The 25,209-nt window shown below is 40.8% G+C and overlaps 1 protein-coding gene across 2 annotated transcripts in view; it reads right to left on the bottom strand.

Annotated features, from left to right (window-relative positions):
• TXNDC16 (thioredoxin domain containing 16) overlaps positions 1-25,209 on the bottom strand; it is a 381,032-nt gene that overhangs the window by 23,761 nt on the left and 332,062 nt on the right. For both annotated transcript variants that reach the window (XM_053697616.1, XM_053697617.1), the window contains 2 exons: positions 17,648-17,780; positions 13,544-13,704 (listed from right to left, as the gene is read on the bottom strand). In XM_053697616.1, the coding sequence (XP_053553591.1) occupies positions 13,544-13,704; positions 17,648-17,780 (294 nt within the window). The remainder of the gene's footprint in view (positions 1-13,543; positions 13,705-17,647; positions 17,781-25,209) is intronic.

Here is a 25,209-nt window from a genome sequence, read left to right as displayed (position 1 = left end):
TCTTTTTTTACATAGAGATGCATTCCTGTCCGCTTTTTACAGTTATACTGCATCAGTTTCAAGTGATTTAGCACACAAGTATAATGTCCCTTTAAGCAGGTGACGGTAAAGCATAAATAACTAAATGTAGATCCTGAAAAGGAGATCAATTCCTACATAGGGCTTGTGGAACATTAACACGATCACGATATTGCATATTGTGATCGTGTTAACATACGCTCATATTACAAGTTGAAAGTAAATGCGATCGATTGAATGCAGTCATGTTTTATGCTCAAACTTTTTACGTAACTTCAAAGCTCGCATAAAGAGTTTGGGCTCACAAAAAATGTCACTAAACACAAAAAGATACCCTAAACACCACCACATCTCCCATTGCAAACTAACTGCGATACTATTAACCGCTAATCCGCAACTTCCCCCAACGCAACCTACCCTGCTACACTTTTAACCCCAAATCCACAACATCCCCCAATGCAAACTACCCCGCTACACTATTAACCCCTAATCCGCAACATCCCCCAACACAAACTACCCTGCTACACTATTAAGTCCTAATCCACAACATCCCCCAATGCAAACTACCCCGGTAAACGATTAACCCCTAATCCGCAACATCTCCCAACGCAAACTACCCGGTTACACTATTAACCTCTAAACTGCCACATCCCCCATCTCAAACTACCCAGTTACACTAAAAAACACTACCATTAAAATCCCTATCCTAAAACTAAAACATAATTTATGTAAGAACTTACCTGATAAATTCATTTCTTTCATATTAGCAAGAGTCCATGAGCTAGTGACGTATGGGATATACATTCCTACCAGGAGGGGCAAAGTTTCCCAAACCTCAAAATGCCTATAAATACACCCCTCACCACACCCACAAATCAGTTTAACGCATAGCCAAGAAGTGGGGTGATAAGAAAAAAAGTGCGAAAGCATAAAAAATAAGGAATTGGAATAGTTGTGCTTTATACAAAAAAATCATAATCACCACAAAAAAAGGGTGGGTCTCATGGACTCTTGCTAATATGAAAGAAATTAATTTATCAGGTAAGTTCTTACATAAATTATGTTTTCTTTCATGTAATTAGCAAGAGTCCATGAGCTAGTGACGTATGGGATAATAAATACCCAAGATGGGATAATAAATACCCAAGATGTGGAACTTCCACGCAAGAGTCACTAGAGAGAAGGGATAAAATAAAGACAGCCAATTCCGCTGAAAAATAATCCACACCCCAAAACAAAGTTTAAATCTTATAATGAAAAAAAACTGAAATTATAAGCAGAAGAATTAAACTGAAACAGCTGCCTGAAGTACTTTTCTACCAAAAACTGCTTAAGAAGAAGAAAACACATCAAAATGGTAGAATTTAGTAAAAGTATGCAAAGAAGACCAAGTTGCTGCTTTGCAAATCTGATCAACCGAAGCTTCATTCCTAAATGCCCAGGAAGTAGAAACTGACCTAGTAGAATGAGCCGTAATCCTTTGAGGCGGAGTTCTACCCGACTCAACATAAGCATGATGAATCAAAGACTTTAACCAAGACGCCAAAGAAATGGCAGAGGCCTTCTGACCTTTCCTAGAACCAGAAAAGATAACAAATAGACTAGAAGTCTTTCGGAAATCTTTAGTAGCTTCAACATAATATTTCAAAGCTCTTACTACATCCAAAGAATGTAATGATCTTTCCTTAGAATTCTTAGGATTAGGACACAATGAAGGAACCACAATCTCTCTACTAATGTTGTTAGAATTCAGAACCTTAGGTAAAAATTTAAATGAGGTCCGCAACACTGCCTTATCCTGATGAAAAATCAGAAAAGGAGATTCACAAGAAAGAGCAGATAACTCAGAAACTCTTCTAGCAGAAGAGATGGCCAAAAGAAACAAAACTTTCCAAGAAAGTAATTTAATATCTAGAGAATGCATAGGTTCAAAGGGAGGATTTTGTAGAGCTCCCAGAACCAAATTCATACTCCAAGGAGGAGAAATTGACTTAATGACAGGTTTGATACGAACCAAAGCCTGTACAAAACAATGAATATCAGGAAGATTAGCAATCTTTCTGTGAAACAGCACAGAAAGAGCAGAAATTTGTCCTTTCAAGGAACTGGCAGATAAACCTTTATCCAGACCAACCTGAAGAAACTGTAAAATTCTAGGAATTCTAAAAGAATGCCAGGAAAATTGATGAGAAGAACACCAAGAAATGTAAGTCTTCCAGACTCGATAATATATCTTCCTAGACACAGATTTTACGAGCCTGTAACATAGTATTAATTACGGAGTCAGAGAAACCTCTATGACTAAGAATCAAGCGTTCAATCTCCATACCTTCAAATTTAATGATTTGAGATCCTGATGGAAAAATGGGCCTTGAGATAGAAGGTCTGGTCTTAACGGAAGAGTCCAAGGTTGGCAACTGGCCATCCGAACAAGATCCGCATACCAAAACCTGTGAGGCCATGCTGGAGCCACCAGCAGTACAAACGAACGCTCCTTTAGAATCTTGGAAATCACTCTTGGAAGAAGAACTAGAGGCGGAAAGATATAGGCAGGATGATACTTCCAAGGAAGTGACAATGCATCCACTGCCTCCGCCTGAGGATCCCTGGATCTGGACAGATACCTGGGAAGTTTCTTGTTTAGATGAGAAGCCATCAGATCTATTTCTGGAAGACCCCAGATTTGAACAATCTGAAGAAACACCTCTGGGTGAAGAGACCATTCGCCCGGATGCAACGCCTGGCGACTGAGATAATCCGCTTCCCAATCGTCTATACCTGGGATATGAACCGCAGAAATTAGACAGGAGCAGGATTCCGCCCATACAAGTATTTGAGATACTTCTTTCATCGCCAGAGGACTGTGAGTCCCCCCTTGATGATTGATATATGCCACGGTTGTGACATTGTCCGTCTGAAAACAAATGAACGATTCTCTCTTCAGAAGAGGCCACGACTGAAGAGCTCTGAAAACCGCACGGAGTTGCAAAATGTTGATTGGTAATCTCGCCTCCCGAGATTCCCAAACCCCCTGCGCTGTCAGAGACCCCCATACCGCTCCCCAACCTGTCAGACTCGCATCTGTTGAGATCACAGTCCAGGTTGGAAGAACAAAAGAAGCCCCTTGAATTAAACGATGGTGATCTGTCCACCACGTCAGAGAGTGTCTTACAATCGGATTTAAAGATATTAACTGTGATATCTTTGTATAATCCCTGCACCACTGGTTCAGCATACAGAGCTGAAGAGGTCGCTTGTGAAAACGAGCAAAGGGGATCGCGTCCGATGCAGCAGTCATAAGACCTAGAATTTCCATGCATAAGGCTACCGAAGGGAATGATTGAAACCGAAGGTTTCGACAGGCAGAACTCAATTTCAGACGTCTCTTGTCTGTTAGAGACAAAGTCATGGACACTGAATCTATTTGGAAACCCAAAAAGGTTACCCTTGTCTGAGGAATCAATGAACTCTTTGGTAAATTGATCCTCCAACCATGTTCTTGAAGAAACGACACAAGTCGATTCGTATGAAATTCTGCTAAATGTGAAGACTGAGCAAGTACCAAGATATCGTCCAAATAAGGAAATACCACAATACCCTGTTCTCTGATTACAGATAGAAGGGCACCGAGAACTTTTGAAAAAATCCTTGGAGCCGTTGCTAGGACGAACGGCAGAGCCACATATTGGTAATGCTTGTCTAGAAAAGAGAATCTCAGAAACTGAAAGTGATCTGGATGAATCGGAATATTCAGATATGCATCCTGCAAATTTATTGTGGACATATAATGCCCTTGCTGAACAAAAGGCAGAATAGTCCTTATAGTTACCATTTTGAATGTTGGTATCCTTACATAACGATTCAATATTTTTAAATCCAGAACTGGTCTGAAGGAATTCTCCTTCTTTGGTACAATGAAGAGATTTGAGTAAAACCCCAGCCCCTGTTCCAGAACTGGAACTGGCACAATTACTCCAGCCAACTCTAGATCTGAAACACATTTCAGAAATGCCTGAGCCTTCACTGGATTTATTGGAATGCGAGAAAGAAAAAATCTTCTTGCAGGTGGCCTTACCTTGAAACCTATTCTGTACCCTTGTGAAACAATGTTCTGAATCCAAAGACTGTGAATCGATTTGATCCAAATTTCTTTGAAAAATCGTAATCTGCCCCCTACCAGCTGCGCTGGAATGAGGGCCGCACCTTCATGTGGACTTGGGAGCTGGCTTTGGCTTTCTAAAAGGCTTGGATTTATTCCAGACTGGAGACGGTTTCCAAACAGAAACCGTTCCTTTAGGGGAAGGATCAGGCTTCTGTTCCTTATTCTGACGAAAGGAACGAAAACGATTAGCAGCCCTATATTTACCCTTAGATTTTTTATCCTGAGGTAAAAAAGTTCCTTTCCCCCAGTAACAGTTGAAATAATAGAATCCAACTGAGAACCAAACAATTTATTACCTTAAAAAGAAAGGGAAAGCAAAGTTGACTTAGAAGACATATCAGCATTCCAAGTTTTAAGCCATAAAGCTCTTCTAGCTAGAATAGCTAAAGACATATACCTGGCATCAACCCTAATGATATCAAAGATGGCATCACAAATAAAGTTATTAGCATGTTGAAGAAGATTAACAATGCTATGAGTATTATGATCTGATACTTGTTGTGCTAAAGCCTCCAACCAGAAAGTTGAAGCTGCAGCAACATCAGCCAAAGATATAGCAGGCCTAAGAAGATTACCTGAACATAAATAAGCTTTCCTTAGAAAGGAATCAATCTTCCTATCTAAAGGATCCTTAAAGGAAGTACTATCTGCCGTAGGAATAGTAGTACGCTTAGCAAGAGTAGAGATAGCCCCATCAACTTTAGGGATTTTGTCCCAAAACTCTAATCTGTCAGATGGCACAGGATATAATTTCTTAAATCTTTTCGAAGGAGTAAAAGAATTACCCAGATTATTCCATTCCCTAGAAATTACTTCAGAAATAGCATCAGGGACAGGAAAAACTTCCGGAATAACCACAGGAGGTTTAAAAACCGAATTTAAACGCTTATTAGATTTAGTATCAAGAGGACTAGAATCCTCAATTTCTAAAGCGATTAAAACTTCTTTAAGTAAAGAACGAATAAATTCCATTTTAAATAAATATGAAGATTTATCAGTGTCAATATCTGAGATAGAATCCTCTGAACCAGAATAATCCTCATCAGAAACAGACAAATCAGAATGATGATGTTCATTTAAAAATTCATCTGAAAAATTAGAAGTTTTAAAAGAACTTTTACGCTTACTTGAAGGAGGAATAACAGACATAGCCTTCCTAATAGATTTAGAAACAAAATATCTTATATTAACAGGAACATCCTGAGTATTAGATGTTGATGGAACAGCAACAGATAATGGAATATTACTAATGGAAATTGAATCTGCATTAACAAGTTTATCATGACATTCATCACAAACTACAGCCGGAGGAACAGATACCACAAGTTTACAACAAATACACTTAACTTTGGTAGTACCAGCATCAGGCAGCGTTTTTCCAGAAGTAGCTTCTGATCCAGGGTCAATCTGAGACATCTTGCAATATGTAAGAGAAAAAACAACATATAAAGCAAAATCTATCAAATTCCTTAAATGACAGTTTCAGGAATGGGAAAAAATGCCAATGAACAAGCCTCTAGTAACCAGAAGCAAAAGAAAAATGAGACTTAAATAATGAGAAAAAAAGGTGGAGACAAAAATGACGCCCACTTTTTTTAGCGCCAAAAAAGACGCCCACATTATTGGCGCCAAAATGCTTTTGGCGCCGAAAATGAAGCCACATCCGGTGACGCCGACACTTTTGGCGCAAAACGTCAAAAAAATGACGCAATCACGAACAACTTCCGGCGACAAGTATGACGCCGGAAATGACAAAGAATGTTTTTGCGCCAAAAAAGTCAGCGCCAAGAATGACGCAATAAAATGAAGCATTTTCAGCCCCCGCGAGCCTAACAGCCCACAGAGAAAAAAGTCAATTTAAAGGTAAGAAAAAAATTGATTATTCATATGCATTATCCCAAATAATGAAACTGTCTGTATGAAATAAGGAATATTGAACATCCTGAATCAAGGCAAATAAATGTTTAAACACATATATTTAGAACTTTTACATAAAAGTGCCCAACCATAGCTGAGAGTGTCACAAAAAATAAGATTTACTTACCCCAGGACACTCATCTACATGTAGTAGAAAGCAAAACCAGTACTGAAACGAGAATCAGTAGAGGTAATGGTAAATAAGAGTATATCGTCGATCTGAAAATGGAGGTAAGAGATGAATCTCTACGACCGATAACAGAGAACCTATGAAAAAGATCCCATAGAAGGAGACCATTGAATTCAAATAGGCAATACTCTCCTCACATCCCTCTGACATTCACTGCACACTGAGAGGAAAACCGGGCTCCAGCCTGCTGCGAAGCGCATATCAACGTAGAATCTAGCACAAACTTACTTCACCACCTCCATGGGAGGCAAAGTTTGTAAAACTGATTTGTGGGTGTGGTGAGGGGTGTATTTATAGGCATTTTGAGGTTTGGGAAACTTTGCCCCTCCTGGTAGGAATGTATATCCCATACGTCACTAGCTCATGGACTCTTGCTAATTACATGAAAGAAAGTACCCTAAAAAAAGTAGCTCCCCCAAAAAAACTATACCAAAACTAAAATAATCCACCCAAAAATAAAACCCATCATCAAAAGAACATTATCTAAAAATAGCCCTGAAAATATTTATTTTATTAAGAAGTTTAATTGCTGCTCTTTTATATACACAATCAAAAAAGCCTTTCAAACATCCAATAATTCTGCAAAGATTGAAAAACAATAAGCACAATGTGTTTTGTTATTTCTTTTATCAGCTCAAACAAGTAAAGAAATGAATAAATAATGTAAGACTGTATATGTTGTGCACAGAAACAAAAGTGAGAAAAAGTAACTACAATCCGTTGCCTGCTGAGTGCTCACTCCTGTTTAGCAGAGTATGAGCAAAGGAATCCACTGTAGCCTTCCATTGCACTAATATTATACATTTTATAAACTTTATAACACTCAGAAATACAGGAATAACATAAATTATGACTTACCAGATAATTTCCTTTCCTTCTGTATGGGAAGAGTCCACAGCTGCATTCCTTACTTGTGGGAAATACTGAACCTGGCCACCAGGAGGAGGCAAAGACACCCTAGCTAAAGGCTTAAATACCTCCCCCACTTCCTCATAACCTGCCGAGGGAACAAGGAACAGTAGGTGAAACACCAGGGTGAAAAAGCTGCCAGAAGAAAAAAATTAAATTTAGGGCCGCCCATCGGAGAACACGGGTGGGAGTTGTGGACTCTTCCTATGCAGAAGGAAAGGAAATTATCTGGCAAGTTATAATTTATGTTTTCCTTCTTAATATGGGAAGAGTCCACAGCGGCATTCCTTACTTGTGGGAAACATATACCCAAGCTCTAGAGTACACAGAATTCTAACAGAAGGAAAAAAGAGAGGCGGACCCTAATCTGTGGGCACCACAGCCTGCAAAACCTTTCTCCCGAAGGCTGCTTTCAAACTTATAAAAACATCACACTGTAAGAAGGACCAGGTAGCCACCTTACAAATCTGATCAATAGAGGCCTCATTTTGGAAGGCCCAAGAGGAAACCACTGTTCTCGTAGAATGAACAGTAATCCTCAGCTTATGTCCCGATGACTCTATGCTAAACGGATGACACTCCTCAGCCAAAAAGATAAGGAAGTCGAAGAGGTCCTTTTATCCCTACGCTTCCCGGAAAGGAGAACAAACAGCAAAAGAAGTTAGTCTAAATTCCATGGTGGCCTGAAGATAGAACTTCAAACCACATCCAGAATTACGTTATAAACATTCCTTCGACGAAGGAGGATTAGGACATAAGAAAGGAACCACATTCTCTTGACTGATGTTGCGAAATGACACAACCTTAGGAAGAAAACCTAACTTGGTTCGTAGAACAGCCTTATCAGCATGGAAAGCCAGATAAGGAGGGACGCATTGTAAGGCAGCAATCACAGATACACTGTGCGCAGAAGCAATAGCCAGTAGAAAAGGAACCTTTCAAGACAACAATTTATTGTCTACTTCATGCATAGGCTCCAACAGAGCTTGTTGCAAAACCTTAAGAACAAGATTTAAACTCCAAAGAGGAGCATTAGATCTAAACACAGGTCTGATCCTAGCAGAGCCTTAACAAAAGACTGCACATCTGGAGGCTCAGCGAACCACAGACAGGGCCAAAAACTGTCAGCCCTTCTCCAGTACATCCTGCAGAACAGAATAAGTAGGTCCTCCACAACTTATGATAGATGCGACGAGCAACCAGCTTACCCGCTCGAATGAGAGTAAAAGTAACTCTCTCCGAAAACCCTCTCTTGGCTAGGACTAAGCGGTCAATCTCCACGCAGTCAGCCTCAGAGAATCTAGACATTGATGAGCAAAGAGACCTTGGTCAGCAGATCCCTGTGACAAGGTAACGTCCATGGAGGAGATGATGACATCCCCACTAGATCCGTGAACCATATCCTTTGCGGACAATCAGAATCACTGACGCTTGCTTGATTCAAGCCATTACACTAGGAAGTAGTGGTAATGGCCGGACAAGATAAATTAGATTGAACCTCCAAGGCACCGCTAATGCATCTGCTAGCTCTGCCTGAGGATCCCTGTACCCCGACCCATATCTGGGTAGCTTAGTATTAAGACTTCATAAGATCCTCCTCTTGCAAATCTCCACAAACACCTGGGATGGAGAGACCATTTTCCCGGATGAAAGGATTGTCTGCTGAGGAAAACCGCTTCCCAGTTGTCCACACCAGGAATGTGGATCGCTAACCGCAAACAAAACGTCTGTCTCAGCCCACTCCAGAATCCGAGATACTTCCCTCATAGCTAGGGAGTTTCTCGTTCCCCCCTGATGGTAGATGTAAGCCACCGACGTTATATTGTCTGATTAGAATCTGATAAACTGGGAGAAACCCAGCAGAGGCCAAGCCTTCAGAGTATTGTATATGCCTGAAGATCCAAAATGAGATCGGGAGGGAGCCTTCCTCCTGAGACCAAAGGCCCTGTGTCTCCCTGGCACCCCAAACAGCTCCCCATCCTGACAGACTCGCAATCACTCAGGATGGTCTTAAGGCGGATATCCCTCAGGACAAGTGACCCGGACAAAAACACCAAGAGAGTGGTTCTATTGGTCGGATGTCCAGAGAAATCTGTTGAGACAGATCCGATCATTGCCGTTCCACTGCTTCAGCATGCGCAGTTGCAACAGTCTGAGGTAAAACCTGGCAAAGGAATGATGTCCATGCGACCAATCACCTTGATACACCGAGCCACAGATGGCCAGCCTTAAGGAGCTTTGGAAAGCAAAATATGTTGAAGCTAGCTTGCAACGATTCTAATATAGTACCCATGAATTCTATCCTGGTACTTGATACAAGAGAACTCTCTCTATTTATCATCCATCCATGGGATCGAATGGTCCAATTCTTTGAAAAATTTCTTGGAGCCGTAGCTAGACCAAACGGAGGTGCAATAAACTGGAAGTGCTGGTCCAGGAACGCAAACCTTAGGAACTGGAAGTGATCCTTGAGGATTGGTACGTGAAGGGAGCATCCTTCAGATCTATTGCGGTCATGAACTGCCCTTCTCGAACGAGGGGAAGAAAGGACCTATTGTTTCCATCTTAAACGAGGGGACATTTAAAAACCTGTTTAAGCACTTTAGGTCCAGAATCGGACGGAAAGATCCCTCCTTCTTCGGGACCACGAAAAGGTTTGAATAGTATCCCAAACCTCTCACTGCTATAGGTACCGGGACAATAACTCCTAAGAGGACAGATCCCGTACGCACCCCAGAAAGGCTCTCCTCCTTTCTGGTCAGGCAGGAGAGAGAGGAGGAATCTGCCCTTGGATGACTGAGATCTTGTAACCCTGAGCTATGACCTCCAGGACCCATGGATCCTGCAAATCCCTGAACCATGTGACTAAAAAGAGCGACAGACTGCCCCTACACTATCCAGAAGAGGACCGAGGACCGCCCATTCATGCCGACAGACTACGCAGGCTTCTTGCTCTGCTTGGATTTATTCCAGGACTGGGCCGGTTCCAAGAGCTCTTGGTTTGCTCTGGCCTAGCGGAGGACTGCTGACATGGGCTTTATCAGAGGGAAAAAAAGAAAATTGTCCCTTAGACTAGTTCATATTCTCTTGCGGTAGGAGGGTACCCTTGCCCCCTGTGACGGTGGATATAATTGAGTCCAGACCTGGACCAAACAAGATCATTCACTGAAAGGGAATGGAAAGAAGTCTAGACGTAGAAGTCGTATCCGCAGACCATGACTTCAGCCAGAGCCAGATGGGCCTGACAGAAAAAGCTGAAGCTGTGGCATTCAGACAAATAATTTGCATATTAGCATCACAGATAAAAGAATCCCGTAAGGAGTTGCACCAATAGGTAATTGCTCCAGCAACCGCAGGAACAGCCGCCGCCGGTTGAAAAACAAATGTGCCGTATGTTGAAACCTCCTTCTTAACAGAGTTTCCATCTTATATCCATGGGCTCCTAAAATGAAGAGCTATTCTCAACGTTTAGCAAGGGCGAAGATAGCGCCATCCCTTTTAGGGACGGAACCTCACAACTCCATAAAGAGTCCAGGACCGGGAACAATTTGTTAAAGGGAGAAGAGGAGAAAAAGGAATCCAATTCTGTCCCATTCATTCTTAATAATGTTCGCCAACTAACAGGAGCAGAAAAGGATAAGGTACCACCCTGTCCTCAAACTCTATCCAATTTAGCAATCAAAGGTTCATCAGGCAATTTGGCCTCTAGAACCTCTGAATTTGCCAAAAACTTCCTTTAGAAGAAAGTGCAAATTCCTAAAACTAAAGTCTGGTTCCTCCACAGCCGGAGGTTTAGAGGCAGCAGACTCCGACCCAGAATGTTCATACTCTGAAGTCTTAGAAAGAACTTCATCCTCGGATAACCGTATCAGTTAAATTCAATAAATTATCTGATGTACTCTGGGAAGGAGTGCAATATGTAACCTTTCGCTTGTGTTTGGCAGGGCGAGGTAAAGCATTTAAGGCCGCAGACACCGCCGTCTGAACTGCGCAGTAACGTCTGGAGAAAAAAGGCCCCCGCCAGATGGAGGATCAACAATGCAATCCATCGGAAACTGCATATGTAAAGAGAAGAATGTAGGGTACGCACCTCACAGGACGACAACTCCTTTAGAGGTGGACTGCTCAGTGGTATCAAACATGTTTGATATTATCACATTATCAAGGCATATGGAACATAATTGAGAGGGCGGATGTAAGGCCTCCTCACAATATAAACAGGAATTACTCTTTAGGAATAAAGGGAGTACCCTCTAAAGTAACAGAATCCTCAGTTGCTAGTGCAATAAGCAGAGAACTATAGAAAATAAAACAATCTTATTTTATTCACAAAAACGGCACCCTTATACCCCAATGGCTGGCATATTCCACATCCTATGACCCAGACAGTACAGAGATTTATGACTCCTCTCTGATAAACACCCAGTTAGGAAAGAGGGAATGAAAACTGAGCAATGCGGGACCTTCTTTGGTATGAGAAAAAGCGTGCCAAATTTGTAAGCTGCACAGCTCTCAAAGAGAAAGTGAAACCTGTATATTCCATAACAGCCTATGAGCCAATAATATCTCACACATAAAAGCAGCATAAAATCAAATAAACACATAAGATTATTCCCCACTGTTCAATAATCCCCCTCAGGAGATATTAACCCTTGATTTTATACAGACACTGTGACCCTGTCCATCTTACCAGAATCTATGTCGTGGAACAGTAACACGGCCCTTCAAGTGTGACAGATAGTAGCATCACTTCTGACATGGACTTGAGAGAAGAAAGCAGGCAGGGAAACTCATTAACACTGATTGCTTATGGAGCTGTTAATATGAGTCGGGATGGTTTCGCAGAAAGACTCTCCCTGCGTCTCCGGACTCTATCTTTCATCCATGCTCTCACTGAGAGGCTGACAGGACTACTTAAAACTCCAGTCCCATCTCGAAGAGACTAGTCCGAAAACTTCTGACACTTCTCTGCCAACCTCCTGTGACAAAAGGCAAAGAACGACTGGGGTTATGAGGAAGTGGGGGAGGTATTTAAGCTTTTGGCTGGGGTGTCTTTGCCTCCTCCTAGTGGCCAGGTTCAGTATGTCCCACAAGTAAGGAATGCAGCTGTGGACTCTTCCCATATTAAGAAGGAAAACCATTTAAAGGGACAGTGAAAGAGATAAGTGATTAAAGGGACAAAATACACTAATATTTTCACCCCTTTAAAGAGACATTAAACACTAAATAAATCATAGATAGAATGATGTATTCAGGGAAAATATTAGCCTGAGAATAATATATACATGTACTTTTTAAAATTACATGAGCTTTTTAAATATGTGCAACCAATGACTGTGTAGAATACAGCTGTGTCTGCACTTTCAATTTTAACAGGAATTTAAAAGTGAGGTTGTGGTTTCAATCAGCAGAAAAGGCTATTTCCTATACAAAATTATACCTAAAAGTGCAATTTCCCATACTAAACTAAACACCCTGCCAAAGAAAAAAGAAAAAAAGGAGCTTGTAATGCGCATGGGTGCCTTTTTGTATTCTCACCCCTAACATCTACCTTTGGTCAGCAGGGGAAGAAGGGGAAATAGTAAAAAAATATATATATATTTTACAACACTATATTTTAGTGATTTTAACAGTGTATATAGAATTCATTATGGTTTTCTTTAAAGTGAAGGTAAACTTTGATGAATGAAAGCCCGTTTTTTTTAAATACTATTAAAAACAGGGGCACTTTCATTCATCAAAGTTTAGAAAGCATCCATTTGAATAAATACTTACCTTTGTTTTTTTTATAGCCAGAGCAGCTACCCCCACCCGGAGATCCTCTCTTCACACGTCATCAATGACTAATCCAGCTTCCTCCAATCATGGCTTTCCCCCAGGGTAGTCATTGCCTGAGGCTATGCTGTGATTGGAGGAAGCTGGATTAGTCATTGATGACGTGTGAAGAGAGGATCTCCGGGTGGGGGAAGCTGCTCTGGCTGTGCAAAGAAGAGAGGTAAGTTTTTAATCAAAATGGCAGCCTTCTAAACTTTGATGAATGAAAGTGCCCCTGTTTTTAATAGTATTTAAAAAAACAAAAATAAAACGGGCTTCATTCATCAAAGCTTACCTTCACTTTAAGATATATTTTTCAAAAGGCAAAGCCTATTTAGAACTACATCAATTTAATATTCTCCTACTCATGGACTGAATAAACTCTTAATTATGGATTAAGCATATTTTTTAATTGTGTACCTATAAATGAGAATAGCAAGCATTTAAAAAGAAAAAAAAAAAGAAAGTAAACCTTTTCAACATCTCAAAATATCAAGCAGGTTCATTTAAAAAAAGGTCATGTTCTTACGTACAGATTAAGCCAGCAAGTTCCATACGGCTCTAAATAATTTCCTTTCTCCAAATTTGAAATGCTTTTTTCATTATTGTGGTTCAGATTACCATCAGAGAATAATATGAGTAAAGGTTTCTTATGAGAGAAAAGGGACGGAAGATTTTCCACTCTGACTTCTGGCTGCATTAAAAAAAAGAGAGAAAGAAATTATTTTGTGAGAAATTATTTTCAAGGAGTCTCGGCAAGTAGTTTCCACATTACCATATCAAAGGTGTACTTGCTTCATATATTCGTGCAAGGCAAAGGTTCAGAGAAATGTTTTACAAACAAAGGAATTATGAGATTGAAAACCTAAACATAGAAAATAAACACTGGAAGAATGAAAAAGGTAGAAACAGAATAAAAGAATGCTTAGATAAATACACACAAAGAACATTATTGTACAGTTCATAATCCATGCTTGGAATTCCTGGTTAAGACTACATTTGCAAACCACATTTTTAATATGCTAAGGTTGAAACTACAGTAAAATTATTTCAGGTTCCCAGAACAGTTTTCTCTATTCAAGGAATTTTTTATTTTTTTGTAAATCAAAACTAAAGCAACTCTTCCCTATGTCGTAAAAAATGGGTGGAAGAAAATTCAGCCACCAACTTGCCACACTAATCTTGCAATAACTGACAAACTGAATAATCTTTCAATTTTGTGGAATATGAAAAAAAAAAAAATAACGCTGACTTCCCTCTGAAGTCATATTCCCACATCTTTTATACTTTTAAATGAAAACCACACGGCATGAAATAATTAAACATTCTCAGAAACCGGAATGAAAATTTCCAATCCTTTTTTTCATTAGGTTTATCTCAAAATAGAAACGACAAGAAACCTGACTTTAGAGAAATAGAGACCTCTTTTCCTAGGGTCTCTCTCGTCTCCCAGTGTCTTCTGTACCAAGCAACCAATAGTACAAAAAAATAACATAGTGCATCTGTAGAAAAGTGTTGATTTAACACCATTCTTTCTATATTGTATTTTCTCTACGCATTTTTACAGGGTCAAACCTTGTACATTGTTGCATAACTGGGAGGAATAGTGGCCACATTTGTTTTTTATTAAGTTTTATTTGCAAACTGGAATTTTACAGTAAATATCATTTTAAAAACATCAGATCAGCTAACAACAATGAAGGACATTACATTGTTCACTCCCAGTGCTGTTGACAAGTTTGTAATGAAACATGAAACACATCTTTGCTTTACAATTCAGACAGAACAAGACATTTTAATAAAACTTTCCATTTTAAATCTATAATTTAATCTACTGTGTTCTCTTAGTATCCTTTGTTGAAAAGCATACCTTGGTAGGCTCAGCGGCAGAAATGCACTACTGGGAGCTAGCTGCAGACTGGGTGCTGCAAATATATGCCTCTTGTCATTGGCTCATCCAATGTCTTCAGCTAGTTCCCAGTAGTGCAACAAAGGTTAGCAAGAGAATGAAGAAAATTTAATAATAGAAGTAAATTCGAAAGTTGTTTAAAATGATATACTCTATCTGAATCATGAAAGAAATATTTTGGGTTTCACGTCCCTTTAAAAACACAAAAAGAGTAATAATTTGCTGAAAGTCTCAGCTATAAGTATTATATCCTGGCAATATCCAAACCACTTAAGGCAGCTTCTTCAAGAAGATGGTGGTCCCATTGTCTGGTTAACCAAAAACTGCAAAAAACAAACAAACAATGTAATGCGGTGCTTGTATCACAGGCTGAAATTATAGCCTACAGCTGACTGATCAACTGGAACTGTAAGCAGTGCCCCAGTCAGATCTACAGCTCCGTCCGAGATCTCATCACAGCTTTAAAGCCTGAGGAAACAGCTGGATATCAGACGTGAAATGTGTTGCTTGTTTCCTTTGGTTTTTATTGAAGAATATATATATCTATATACCTATATATCTATATATATGAAATTAACTTTTGTTTGAGTGCTTCACTAACACAGACTTTTTCCAGTAACTTATACAGCCACTCAGCTTTCACAGCTCTGTGGATTTCCAGTGAGGTGGGAGACTGTGACAAAGCCCTGGATGGAGCTGAAGACATAATTGGGACGGTTCTCGGACAGAATGCTGACGGACAGAATGCCGAAGCACATTTGTCCATTGGACATATGTCCGAGAGACTATATTCCGAGTTCAGACGAGGGCAGATACGCTCCAGAGTGCTCTGTTATAATCAGTGCCTCGGGCGCCGCAACTGCCTCTGAGAACCTAACCAGGGGTCCCACCCTCCACGGTGTGCTTTTAACAGACTACAAGGTCGTACTGCTTATGTTTCTGTTTAAAGCATAATTTCTTCATATTTGTCTAAGTTCTCTTAAAGTGTTTTTTTTTTTTTAAATAAATATGGTTTATTGTTTTAAACAATGTATGTTCATCTCAGTTTTGTTTGGTGACATTTACAATGTTAAATTACTGTATATATTTCTTACAATGATCATTTATTCTAGAGATAAAGTGAAATTTGCGGCCATAATTTTATCCGATGGACATTTGTCTGTCTGATTATTATCAGTCGCACAAATGTCAGTCGGACAAATGTCCCTCGGATAACAGTCCGGCCACGAATTGGGACAGCGCTTACAGTTGGCGTTTATCAGTCAGCTAACTCTCCAGCCTATACAGCAAGCACCACGTTACGGTTCTCCACATTTGTGAGCAGTTCTTGATGTTATGTGCTATTATGTCCATCCCACAATATATATTTATTTAAAACAGAAATATCTTTTAGTCAATGCACAGGATTTATTAAATGTCATGAATATTAGAATATTTAAAAATGCAAGTACATCACATAAGTAAATGTTGTTGCTGTTTATGAAAAAACTATATAAAAACCTGGAAATGGACTGGGTGGTCTCCCTGAGCAGACTGGGTACAAAATCCAGTAGGGATGGACCTCAAATAAAAACAAATACTGCAAAAGAAATTAGCTGGAGCTCATTTATGGACAAAAGGCTGTAGCTGCGACAAAAAAAAAAGAGAAGAGAATTTAGCTTAAACTGCTGGCTAAGAAAAGTTTAAGCCTCCAGTATTAGGGTTTCTTCATCATTCTTCCAAGCTGGAATCTGACTAGCAAAGGCCATGGAGAGACATTTTATCCATTGTGGGAAACAATAAAAATTAGAAATGGTTTAAAAGGTAGTGCAGTCCCAGGTGATCCCCACACCACTGTATTCTCCTGTAGTCTCTCTCCATTTTATTTATAAACTAAAAGCAGAAAGGTAAGATTTAGTGAAAAAGCTGCATAATAAAACACAGGAATTGGAGAGACCATGCAAGTGTCCATGAATTTAGCAGGGTGTCATAAACAGAAGTGATTTTATGTCAATTTTTTTCATTTAAAAATAAACCAAAAAAATCTGTAACTGATAAAACAGACTCTTTTAAATCTACAGCTAGCAGAGCCCGCTGTATATCATAGACAAAGAGACAAAGTATTGCCACATTGTTTGCCAGTGTTGTATGATTAAAACATTTTTTTTCAGCTCTTAATGAAAATGGTTAGTCTCATTAAACACTTTTGCCATTTCAGTGTATGTGAGAGTGTAGGAGTGAGTGTGTGAGAGAGTGTGTGTGAGTGTGTGTGTGAGAGTGAGTGTGTGTGTGAGAGTGAGTGTGTGTGTGAGAGAGTGTGTGTGTGAGAGAGTGTGTGTGTGAGAGAGTGTGTGTGTGAGAGAGTGTGTGTGTGAGAGAGTGTGTGTGTGAGAGAGTGTGTGTGTGAGAGAGTGCGTGAGAGTGTGTGTGTGAGAGTATGTGAGAGTAAGTGTGTGAGTGTGTGTGTGAGAGTGTGTGTGTGAGAGTGTGTGTGTGAGAGTGTGTGTGTGAGAGTGTGTGTGTGAGAGTGTGTGTGTGAGAGTGTGTGTGTGTGAGAGTGTGTGTGAGTGTGTGTGAGAGTGTGAGTGTCTGTGAGTGTGAGTGTGTGTGTGTGTGTAGTATATTAAATTTAATTACATTTTACTTTTCTTTGAAGCGTGCATATTTTAAGAACACTATTATTTTCCTTAACATTATAAAACAATAAAGCAGTGCCAAACCAGATCAACTGTAGAGAGCAAATACTTACAAACACTCCTAATATTTCCCGTTTAATGAGGTGAACAATCTCACTGGCAGCAACGTTTTGTACAGAAATGCCATATATTTTGTTGCGTCTGGCAAAAATAATAGCAGGAAGCGTTGTGCTATATTTGCTTGCCCTATAAAAAGAAAAATGCATTTTCTTTGATGATTTGTAGTCAAAAGATTAGGAACAATTATTGCCAGTGATGGAACACTGCCTGTAATAACCCAGACTTCCCTGTTTCCAATTTTTAAGACAAAAATATTCCCTTATGTTTTCATCTTATGATAGTTATATAATTATAAAAATGTTTTATTAATATCAGACGTTATAATCAAGAAGACATTTAAACAAGGCTTAAAGGGATGGTACACTGTAAAATTGTTTTTATATTAATGAATTTTCAATGACTTGTTAAACATGCTGCAATATATAAAATGTATGAGAAATTGCATTTTCAGGAATTATGTTATCACTTTGTGTACACACACTTGCTCCCTTATCTTATATTTGTCTGGAAAACTAAAGCTCAATACATAGAGAGAACAATGGAAAATTATAATTTTATTACTTAACTATCCTGCACCCCACTGTGAGTTTAATTACTTCTGCTGGCTGTGTTTACTTAGGCTATTCAACAGCTGAGGTTCCAGTATCAAAACTTTCAGTATAGGTTGGGAAATCACAAGCTAAATTAGCTATTTCAAAGGCCAAAAGAGGGGCAAAGGAGCTACTTGTAAACAATTTAATACACTCCAGCAGGTAAAGTGGATCACTGGGAACAATTTAAATGGGAGATTTTTTGGGGTGAACTGTCCCTTTAAGAATTGTGCCAAGTGTATGTAGTAGGTACAGCAATGTGTTATGGGGGCAGGTACAGCAATGTGTTATGGGAGCAGGTACAGCAATGTGTTATGGGAGCAGGTACAGCAATGTGTTATGGGAGCAGGTACAGCAATGTGTTATGGGAGCAGGTACAGCAATGTGTTATGGGAGCAGGTACATCAATATGTTACGGGAGCAGGTACATCAATATGTTACGGGAGCAGGTACAGCAATGTGTTATTGGAGCAGGTACAGCAATGTATTATGGGAGCAGGTACAGTTATGTGTTACGGGAGCAGGTACAGCAATGTGTTACGGGGGCAGGTACAGCAATATGTTACGGGAGCAGGTATAGCAATGTGTTATGGGAGCAGGTACAGCAATGTGTTATGGGATCAGGTACAGCAATGTGTTATGGGAGCAGGTACAGCAATGTGTTATGGAGCAGGTACAGCAATGTGTTATGGGAGCAGGTACAGCAATGTGTTATGGGAGCAGGTACAGCAATGTGTTATGGGAGCAGGTACAGCAATGTATTATGGGAGCAGGTACAGCAATGTGTTATGGGAGCAGGTACAGCAATGTGTTATGGGAGCAGGTACAGCAATGTGTTATGGGAGCAGGTACAGCAATGTGTTATGGGGCACCGAATTTCTAAATCAAAGAACTTGACATGGTACTATTGAAACAAGGCAAAAAATTTGCAAAGATTAGATGTGCAAGTAACTAAAATAAAATTGAAAAAAGAAATAATGTGTCCCCACTTGACATAGTACTATAATTATTTTACATTTAATGATTTGTTATACCAGCTGCAGAGTAATAAATGTATTGGAAATTGCTCCTTTAGATTTATTTGTACAAGGGAAATAGATGGTTTTGCTACTTGAATCAGCTGTTTTGAAACATTCGGTACTTAAGTATTGGTCTGTCTATAAGATAAGCATGTCTGCTCTTCCTATAGGTTTTGCCCATTCAAACCATTTAAATGGACACATTCTTGGGAACAATATGTGGTAGATGCAATCAGGGGTGAAAATACAGGGGGTGAAGAGGTCACAATTGTGACTGGGCCCCCAAGGGTGGGTGCCCAGCTTAAAAAAAAAAAACACACAAAAAAAGGAAATTTATGCTTACCTGATAAATGTATTTCTTTTACGATATGACGAGTCAACGGATTTCATCCTTACTTATGGGATATCGCCTCCTGGTAAGCAGGAGGAGGCAAAGAGCTCCACAGCAGAGCTGCATAAATAGCAATACAATACCAAAGCAATAGGACACGGATGAAAGGGAGGGACAAGACAGGAACCTAAACGGAAGGCACCACTGCTTGAAGAACCTTTCTCCCAAAAACAGCCTCAGACGAGGCAAAAGTATCAAATTTGGAAAATTTGGAAAAAGTGTGAAGAGACGACCAAGTTGCAGCCTTGCAAATCTGTTCAACAGAAGCATCATTTTTAAATGCCCATGAGGAAGCCACAGCCCTAGTAGAATGAGCTGTAATCCGTTCTGGAGGCTGCTGTCCAGCAGTCTCATATGCAACACGGATGATACTCTTCAGCCAAAAAGAGAGGTAGCCGTAGCTTTCTGACCCCTACGTTTCCCAGAAAAAACAACAAATACCAAAGATGTTTGACGGAAATCCTTAGTCACCTGCAAGTAGAACTTCAAGGCACGGACTATGTCCAAATTATGTAACAGACGCTCCATCTTAAAGGAGGGGTTAGGACACAAGGAAGGAGCAACAATTTTCTGATTAATATTCTTGTTAGAAACAACCTTAGGAAGAAAACCAGGTTTAGTACGTAACACCACCTTATCAGAATGGAAAATAAGATAAGGAGAATCACATTGCAATGCCGAAAGCTCAGAAACTCTGCGAGCAGAAGAAATAGCAACCAAAAATAAAACTTTCCAAGATAAAAACTTAATATCTATGGAATGCATGGGTTCAAACGGAACCCCTTGAAGAACATTAAGAACTAAATTCAAACTCCAAGGAGGAGCAATTGGTCTAAACACAGGCCTGATTCTAGTCAGGGCCTGACAAAAGGATTGAACATCTGGAACATCTGCCAGACGCTTGTGAAGCAAAATAGACAAAGCAGAAATCTGTCCCTTTAAGGAACTTGCTGACAACCCTTTCTCCAATCCTTCTTGGAGAAAAGATAAAATCTTGGAAATCCTAACCTTACTCCATGAGTAGCCTTTGGATTCGCACCAATAAAGATATTTACACCATATCTTATGGTTAATGTTTCTAGTAACAGACTTACGTGCCTGAATCAAAGTATCAATGACCGCATCAGAGAACCCCCGCTTAGATAAAATCAAGCGTTCAATCTCCAAGCAGTCAGCTGCAGAGAAATTAGATTCGGATGATGGAAGGGTCCCTGAATGAGAAGGTCCTGCCTCAATGGAAGCTCCCACGGCGGCAGAGAGGACATGTCCACCAGATCGGCATACCAAATCCTGTGAGGCCACGCAGGAGCGACTAGAATCACCGAAGCCCTCTCCTGTTTGATCCGTGCAATCACCCGGGGAAGGAGAGCAAACGGTGGGAACACATAAGCTAGGTTGAATGACCAAGGCACTGCCAAGGCATTTATCAGTTGGGCGTGAGGATCCCTGGACCTTGATCCGTATCTTGGGAGCTTGGCATTCTGACGAGACGCCATCAGATCCAATTCCGGTCTGCCCCACCTGAGAATCAGGGTAGCAAAGACCTCCAGATGGAGTTCCCATTCCCCCGGATGAAAAGTCTGTCTGCTCAAAAAAAGAGTGAGCCTCAGCCCACCGAATTATCTTGGATACTTCGGTCATCGCTAAGGAACTCCTTGTTCCTCCCTGATGATTGATGTAAACTACAGTCGTGATGTTGTCTGACTGAAAGCGGATGAATCTGCCGAAGCCAACTGAGGCCAAGTCTGAAGCGCATTGAATATTGCTCTCAATTCCAGAATATTGCTTGCACCCCATCCTAGTAGACTGGAGTCCGTTGTCACTATCACCCATGAAGGTCTGCGGAAGCACGTCCCTTGGGACACATGATCCAGTGACAACCACCAAAGAAGTGAGTCTCTTGTCTCCTGATCCAGATCTATCTGAGGAGACAAATTTGCATAATCTCCATTCCACTGTCTGAGCATGCTCAGCTGTAGAGGTCTGAGATGAAAACGAGCAAACAGAATGATGTCCATTGCCGCCACCATTAATCCAATTACCTCCATGCACTGAGCAACTGATGGCCAAGGATTGGACTGAAGGGCTCGGCATGTATTCAGAATCTTTCATTTTCTGACTTCCGTCAAGAAGATTTTCATGGACACAGAATCTATTAGAGTTCCCAGGAAAGGAACCCTTGTCTGTGGAATTAGTGAACTCTTTTCTAGATTCACCTTTCACCTGTGAGTCCTTAGAAAGGACAGAACCATGTCGGTATGAGACTTTTTCAGTTGATAAGACGATGCCTGGATTAGAATACCGTCAGATAAGGCGCCACTGCAATTCCCCACGGTCTGAGAACCGCCAGCAGAGACCCTAGAACCTTCGTAAAAATGTTGGGTGCCGTGGCCAGCCCAAAAGGAAGAGCCACAAACTGAAAATGTTTGTCTAGGAAGGCAAACCTTAGGAACGGGTGATGATCCTTGTGGATAGGAATATGAAGATATGCACCCTTTAAGTCCACGGTAGTCATATAATAATCCTCCTGGATCAATGGGAAAATTGTTTGAATCGTCTCCATCTTGAAGGATGGGACTCTGAGGAACTTATTTAAACTCTTGAAATCTAAAATGGGTTGAAACATCCCCTCTTTTTTGGGAACCACGAAAAGGTTTGAGTAAAACCCCTGCCCCTGTTCCTGTATTGAAGACTGAGACTTCTTTAGACAAAATAATGGATAGAATTAAGGCCCTTAAGCTGGCTAATTCTTTTGTTACAGATGCCGCCTTTCAGATCACCAAATTGGCGCAGAGCCTTATGGTTAAAATCTTGGTCTGCTGATGTGTCCTCTAAATCCAAGCTTTTGGCTATTCCTTTCAATGGAAAGACCCTATTCGGGCCTGACTTGAAAGAGATCATTGTTGACATCACGGGAGGTAAGGGTCACCTCCTACCTCAGGATATAACATCTAAGCAGAGGGGTAGACAGAGTAAATTTTGTTCCTTTCGAAATTTCAAGGGAGTCCCCTCTTCCTCTTCCGCTAAACAGGAAGGGAATTTTGCGCAAGCCAAGTCCGTCTGGAGACCCAACCAGGCTTGGAACAATGGTAAACAACCCAAAAAGCCCGCTGCTGCTGTCAAGACAGCATGAAGGGGCGACCCCCGATCCGTGACCGGATCAAGTAGGGGGCAGGCTTTCTCTCTTTGTCCAGGCTTGGATAAGAAACGTTCAGGATCCCCGGACACTAGAAAATGTTTCCCAAGGGTATCAGCTGGAGTTAAAAAATTCCCTCCCAAGGGGAAGGTTTCTTCTTTCATGATTGTCTGTAGACCAGATAAAAAGAGAGGCGTTCTTACGTTGTGTAAAAGACCTCTCCACTATGGGAGTAATTTGTCCCTGTTCCAGTTTAAATCTGAAGGACATGACGTCCGAATCTGTCTGAGGTAATGCACTTCCTGAGTCAGACAGTTCCCCCTGCCTCCCTACCACCCAAATCAGATCCCTGGGAGGGTACATTGGAGGTAGCCATCAAAGCATCAGAAGTCGCAGGAACCACATGGGTCTCTGACCTGCTGCGTTTGCCCTGTAACACTGGCAACATAGATAAAACTTCTGTGAGAGTGGATGACATAACTGCAGCCATATCCTGCAAAGTTGAAGGAAGCAGACGCCGTTGAGGAACATGGCGTAGTTTGAGTGGGCGTTAAAAACTGTGACGCTTGGGGAGAAAGTTGCGGCATACCCTGACTCTCATTAGTCTGAGAACATTCTTTATTAAAAAATATTTTCTCTTTGCATTGTAAGGCTCTCTCAATACAAGTGTCACAAAGAGTAACCAGGGGTTCCACAATGTAATCTAAACAGATGGGACATGTATGCCGTTCAAGGTCATCCATGATAATAGATGCAAAAATAAAACTTGGTCAAGTACTGCAAAAATAAAATTTATGCTTACCTGATAAATTTCTTTCTCTTGTGGTGTATCCAGTCCACGGGTTCATCCATTACTTGTGGGATATTCTCCTTCCCAACAGGAAGTTGCAAGAGGACACCCACAGCAGAGCTGTCTATATAGCTCCTCCCCTAAGCCCCACCTCCAGTCATTCGACCGAAGACAAGTAGGAAAAAGGAGAAACTATAGGGTGCAGTGGTGACTGTAGTTTAAAAAATAAAAACACCTGCCTTAAAGTGACAGGGCGGGCCGTGGACTGGATACACCACAAGAGAAAGAAATTTATCAGGTAAGCATAAATTTTGTTTTCTCTTGTAAGGTGTATCCAGTCCACGGGTTCATCCATTACTTGTGGGATACCAATACCAAAGCTTTAGGACACAGATGAAGGGAGGGACAAGGCAGGTGCTTAAACGGAAGGCACCACTGCCTGTAAGACCTATCTCCCAAAAATAGCCTCAGAAGAAGCAAAAGTATAAAATTTGGAAAAAGTATGAAGCGAAGACCAAGTTGCCGCCTTACAAATCTGTTCAACAGAGGCCTCATTTTTAAAAGCCCATGTGGAAGCTACCGCTCTAGTAGAATGAGCTGTAATTCTTTCAGGAGGCTGCTGGCCAGCAGTCTCATAAGCCAAACGAATTATGCTTCTTAGCCAAAAAGAAAGAGAAGTTGCCGAAGCCTTTTGGCCTCTCCTCTTTCCAGAGTAGACAACAAACAATGCAGATTTTTATGAAAATCCTTAGTAGCTTGCAAATAAAACTTTAAAGCACGAACCAGGTCAAGATTGTGTAACAGACGTTCCTTCCTTGAAGAAGGATTAGGACACAGTGATGGAACAACAATTTCCTGATTGATATTCCTATTAGATACTACCTTAGGAAGAAACCCAGGTTTGGTACGCAAAACTACCTTATCTGCATGGAAGATCAGATAAGGGGAACCACACTGCAAGGCAGATAACTCTGAAACTCTTCGAGCCAAAGAGATAGCTACTAAAAACAGAACTTTACAAGATAAAAGCGTGATATCTATGGAATGCAAGGGTTCAAACGGAACCCCTTGAAGAACCTTAAGAACTAAATTTAAACTCCATGGCGGAGCAACAGGTTTAAACACAGGCCTGATTCTAACCAAAGCCTGACAAAACGCCTGAACGTCTGGAACATAAGCCAGGCGCTTGTGCAAAAGAATATGCAGAGCAGAAATCTGTCCCTTTAAGGAACTAGCCGATAATCCCTTTTCCAATCCTTCTTGGAGAAAAGATAGTATCCTAGGAATCCTGACCTTACTCCACGAGTAACCCTTGGATTCACACCAACAAAGATATTTACACCATATCTTATGATAGATTTTCCTGGAGACAGGCTTTCAAGCCTGAATCAAGGTATCAATGACCGACTCGGAGAAACCAAGTTTTGATAAAATCAAGCGTTCAATCTCCAAGCAGTTAGACGCAGAGAAATTAGATTTGGATGTTTGAATGGACCTTTGAGTAGAAGGTCCTGCCTCAGCGGTAGAGTCCATGGTGGAAAGGATGACATGTCCACCAGATCCGCATACCAAGTCCTGCGTGGCCACGCAGGCGCTATCAAAATCACCAAAGCTCTCTCCTGCTTGATC

This window comes from Bombina bombina, chromosome 1 (assembly GCF_027579735.1).
Source record: "Bombina bombina isolate aBomBom1 chromosome 1, aBomBom1.pri, whole genome shotgun sequence".
NCBI classification, from domain to species: Eukaryota; Metazoa; Chordata; class Amphibia; order Anura; family Bombinatoridae; genus Bombina; species Bombina bombina.
The sequence above is the reverse complement of the archived record's forward strand: the minus strand, read 5'-3'. Positions and strand labels throughout refer to the sequence as shown.